We start from the raw sequence: 4,823 nt of genomic DNA, 5'->3' as shown, positions 1-4,823 counted from the left end.
TTTGGAAACAATTTTTGCTTAAACTTACAATTCTACCCTTAATGAGAAAGCTTTTATAACCAGCAAATACTCTGAGCCCATTTTTGACTTGTTTATAACCACAAATTCCAAAAATCTTTATTTTTTCTTAAACTTCGTGGCCAGTGAAACATGTTTATATAAATTGAAACGGGCAATACTAATTTTGCTATAAACGAGGTACGAATAGACTAATAAGTATAGCCGGACGCAAGATTGAGCTTTTCCGCACAGTACGGGAACAAATTTGGATCTTTCCACGAAAGTTATCATAATTTGGCTGGGTTAAATCATAATTTGTACTTGGAAGCAACTAAAATTAGGTGAATCAAAATTGAAGTAATAACCAACGTAAGTTCTAGAATATTGACAGAACAAGGGAAATTTAAAAGAAGAGAAGCTCCTAGAAACTTGCCACTTCTTCCTCCATGTCCCTCCAGAAGCTTCTCTTCTTCCGCCTTTTCTCACACTATATATATAAGAACCATCTTCTGTCTACATTACCCACAATTCAGTTCATTCTCAGAACCATTCCAAAATTAGAAATTTAAATCCAAAATATCATCAAAATCTAATCAAGAAGAGAAAAATGGATATGAGACTGATGGGATTAGAAAATCCACTCTTCCACACTCTCCACCAAATGATGGATCTCCATGCGGATGTAAGTACATTCTATCTGATAAGAATCTTGTATTATAGATTATAGCATTTTCATTTGTTATTTGTATTTACCACTTCGTGTTTGATTAATAAGTACCTTACTGTTAGAATTGGTATATTTTACGATTCAAAATTTCGAATCTTTAGTATTGTATCATATGCAAGAGTTTAAGGTTCGATCCAAAAGTATCTTGTTTAGAAGAAAGAAATTTATGGTTTTCTTGAATCTCTGATATTCTCTTGTTTGTTATTTGCCTCTTATGATCTAGGATTCGGACAAGTCGAAAAACGTCCCGTCGAGGAATTACGTGCGCGACGCTAAGGCAATGGCAGCGACACCAGCGGACATTAAGGAACACAAAAACTCGTACGTTTTCATAGTGGACATGCCGGGTTTGAAGTCAAGCGACATTAAAGTGCAATTAGAGGATGACAATGTGCTTATAATCAGTGGCGAGAGGAAAAGAGAAGAAGAAAAAGAAGGGGCGAAATATGTTATAATGGAAAGGAGAGTAGGGAGATTCATGAGGAAATTTGTGTTGCCTGAAAATGCAAACACAAATGCCATTTCTGCAGTTTGTCAAGATGGTGTATTGACTGTGACAGTGGAAAAATTGCCTCCACCTGAGCCAAAGAAGCCCAAAACTGTTGAAGTTAAAGTTGCTTGAAGTGATGAAAGGGAAAATTATAGGAGTGTTCTGTTTTGGATTTGGAAGTATAATTACGCGATATTTCATTGTTTGTTTTTGGCGTAATCATTTTTCATCTTGGATAATTTACATATTGCTGTTTGTTTCCAGAACTCTAAATCTGGTCTGATTTTGTCAGTTTTGATGTAACAATGCTGTTTTATCTTTCTTTTTTCATGTTAAAGTGTCTTTTATTTATTTATTTGTTTTGGATTTAAAGCGTGTAAACGGATCACTTAGAATTATCGTAAGGTGAATTTCCGCCAATATCAACATCATCATCGATTTGAATTATTCTACCGCCAGATGTCACATGACTACTAAGCAGCAGTAGGACACATATGAAGGAGGAGCAACTTGGTGCTCTTTCTCATTGATTGATATTTTCTAGTTATTCTGTATTTTAAGTGTTTGTTTAAATTTTATAGTCATAGAAGTAATTGTACAAATTAAACTTTTATTAGAGATTATTTTAAGCTCATTATATTGAATTCACGCACTCTTGGACATTTTAACATACATCACACTACTTGTGAAATCGATCTCGACCCTTTGTTGAGTTTATTATTGTTGGAACCGTAAATTCTATAGTTGTTAGTACTCAGTTCTATGTGCAAAAAAAGCCTCAAAGTTATCCTATGAAAAATTACGATCATAGTGAAAAAAAGAAGTCCACTTTCATAACTTGTACTCATCTCTGATATTATCTGAAAAACAGATTAATGTATAAACAATTACTACGAGTATATAGTATAGCAATGGTGATTGCTTGAAAGGTTTATGCTCAATGGTGTTGAAGAAAAGCTACGGGTAAAATTAACATCAATGAAAACTGTTGCGATTTTATTAAGGGGTGTGAATAGGAAATGGAAAAAGCACCTCTTGGGTGTGAATGGGAAATGGAAGAGGCATCTCTTGGATTGCACCTCTTCATCTCATCCTTTCATTGGGGTGTGAATGGGAAATGGAAGAGGCATCTCTTGGATTGCACCTCTTCATCTCATCCTTTCATTGGGGTGTGAATGGGAAATGGAAGAGGCATCTCTTGGATTGCACCTCTTCATCTCATCCTTTCATTGGGGTGTGAATGGGAAATGGAAGAGGCACCTCTTGGATTGCACCTCTTCATCTCATCCTTTCATTGTCTATAAATAGAGAGGCTTAACCTCATTTTCCACCACTGAAAAATCTGAAATCCCTCCCTTCAGTTTTCTGCATACTGCATTGGTTATTCAAAAGCAAAACGTAAGCATTTTGTGTGATTTGCTCCGCCATTTGAGTTTGTCAAAATTCTGTGATTTGAAGTGCCGCTATCACAGAATAGTTATTCCGTTCTATCCTGGGAGGAATTAATCCGCAACCTTGGGCATTGTGAGGGGATTAAATTCCTTAAGGAAATACAAGAAACTTGTGGGCTCAAAATTTTCTCTGCTTTGTTTTTTCCTTAAACTAACATTTATTGATTTACTGGTTTTGAATACAGAGTGATAACAAGCTTAAAGAATTTAATATTTATTTCTGTATTCATCTTATATTCTGTTTTGGGAGACTAAAATCTTATTGATTTTTTACTCCCGTTTTGGAGATTAAAATCTTCGGATTTTCTACTCTAGTTTGAGATTAAAGTCTTTGTGACTTTCTACTCAATCCGAGATATAAAAACTCGGTTGCTTGTATTCGGTTTTAAGATATAAAAACTTCACCGAGATACTAATTCTGTTTGTCAATTTCTTTTACAGAAAAATGAGAAGTGCGGAATAACATAATGGTTCTGTTGGGACTACTGCTGCAATGGCAACTGCGTCTTCAAGTCGCACAACTCCTGTACCGGCGATGGCACCGGCAGAAAAACCCAAAAAGTTTTCCGGTATAGACTTTAAGCGTTGGCAGTAGAAATTATTTTTCTACCTGACCACACTCTGTTTACAGCGCTTTATCAGCGAAGACGTTCCAGTTCTGGGAGAAGAAACTCGTGAAAATGAGCGATTTGTGGTCACTGAGGCATGGAAGCATTCTGACTTCTTATGCAAAAACTATATTTTAAGTTGCTTGGAAAACGGCTTGTACAATGTTTATAGCGTCATGAAAACATCAAGAGAATTGTGGAATTCTCTTGAAAAGAAGTACAAGATTGAAGATGCTGGACTAAAAAAGTTTGTGGCCGCCAAATTTCTGAATTTCAAAATAGTTGACGGTAAATCTGTCATAACGCAAGTCCAAGAATTGCAAGTTATTGATCATGACCACCTTGCTGAAGGTATAAGCTGAGTAAATATTTTTATTCAAGATATTGATTATTTTACTAATTATAAATTTATGATTGAAGGTATGGTCATAAATGAAGCGTTTCAAGTTCAGGCATTTATTGAAAAGTTGCCTCCGCTGTGGAAGGATTTTAAGAATTACTTGAAACATAAGCGCAAGGAGATGACGCTTGAAGACCTTATTGTTCGTCTACGGATTGAAGAGAAGAACAAGGCTGCTGAGAAAAAGTCTCGTGGAAATTCAACAATTATGGGTGCAAATATTGTTGAGGAAGCTTCAACGAGCATAAAGAGAAAGAAGTCGTCTGGTCCAAAGAATTACCCAAGAAAAAAGAAGTTCAAAGGTAATTGCTATAACTGTGGAAAGGTTGGACACAAGGTTGCTGAATGTCGTGCACCAAAGAAGAACAAGAAGAAAAATCAAGCAAACATGATTGAGAAGAATGATGAAATAGACGATTTATTTGCCATGCTTTCAGAGTGCAACCTAGTCGGAAATTCTAGAGAATGGTGGATTGGTTCGGGGGCAACTCATCATGTTTGTGCTAACAAGGAGTTGTTTACTTCTTATGCTCCCGCTAGACCCAACGAGACAGTTTTTATGGCAAATTTCGCTACTGCAAAAATTGAAGGAATGGGCAAGATAGCTTTGAAGATGACTTCTAGCAAGATTGTGACTCTAAATGATGTCCTTCATGTTCCTAAAATGCGGAAGAATTTAGTCTCGATATCACTTCTAGTCAAGAATGGCTTTAATCGTGTTTTTGTTTCCGACAAGGTTGTAGTTAGTAAGAATGAAATGTATGTAGGAAAAGGCTACCTTACAGAGGGCTTTTTCAAACTCAATATAATTGCCATTGATATGAATAAAATTTCAGCTTCTTCTTACTTACTTGAGTCAAATAATTTATGGCATGAACGTTTAGGCCACGTCAACTTCAAAACTTTGCGAAAAAATGATTAATTTAAAAGTACTGCTTAAGTTTGAATGCAATAACTCGAAATGTCAAATATATGTGGAATCAAAGTATGTTAAACATCGATCCTTATAAGTCAGTTGAAAGGAATTCAAATCCTTTAAACTTAATTCACACAGATATTTGCGACATGAAGTCAATACCATCTCATGGTGGGAAAAAGTATTTCATAATTTTTATTAACGATAGTACTAGATATTGTTATATTTACT

At 35.4% G+C, this 4,823-nt stretch overlaps 1 protein-coding gene across 1 annotated transcript; it reads left to right on the top strand.

The window, feature by feature from the left end:
• The first annotated feature begins 438 nt into the window (after window positions 1-438).
• Window positions 439-1,547, top strand: LOC104097096 (17.3 kDa class II heat shock protein-like). Its single transcript, XM_009603610.4, has 2 exons — window positions 439-682; window positions 951-1,547. The coding sequence occupies exons 1-2, from the start codon at window positions 608-610 to the stop codon at window positions 1,347-1,349; spliced, it is 474 nt and encodes a 157-aa protein (XP_009601905.1). The 5' UTR covers window positions 439-607; the 3' UTR covers window positions 1,350-1,547.
• Window positions 1,548-4,823: the final 3,276 nt, after the last annotated feature.

The sequence above is a fragment of the Nicotiana tomentosiformis genome, chromosome 12 (assembly GCF_000390325.3).
Source record: "Nicotiana tomentosiformis chromosome 12, ASM39032v3, whole genome shotgun sequence".
NCBI classification, from domain to species: Eukaryota; Viridiplantae; Streptophyta; class Magnoliopsida; order Solanales; family Solanaceae; genus Nicotiana; species Nicotiana tomentosiformis.
The sequence above is the reverse complement of the archived record's forward strand: the minus strand, read 5'-3'. Positions and strand labels throughout refer to the sequence as shown.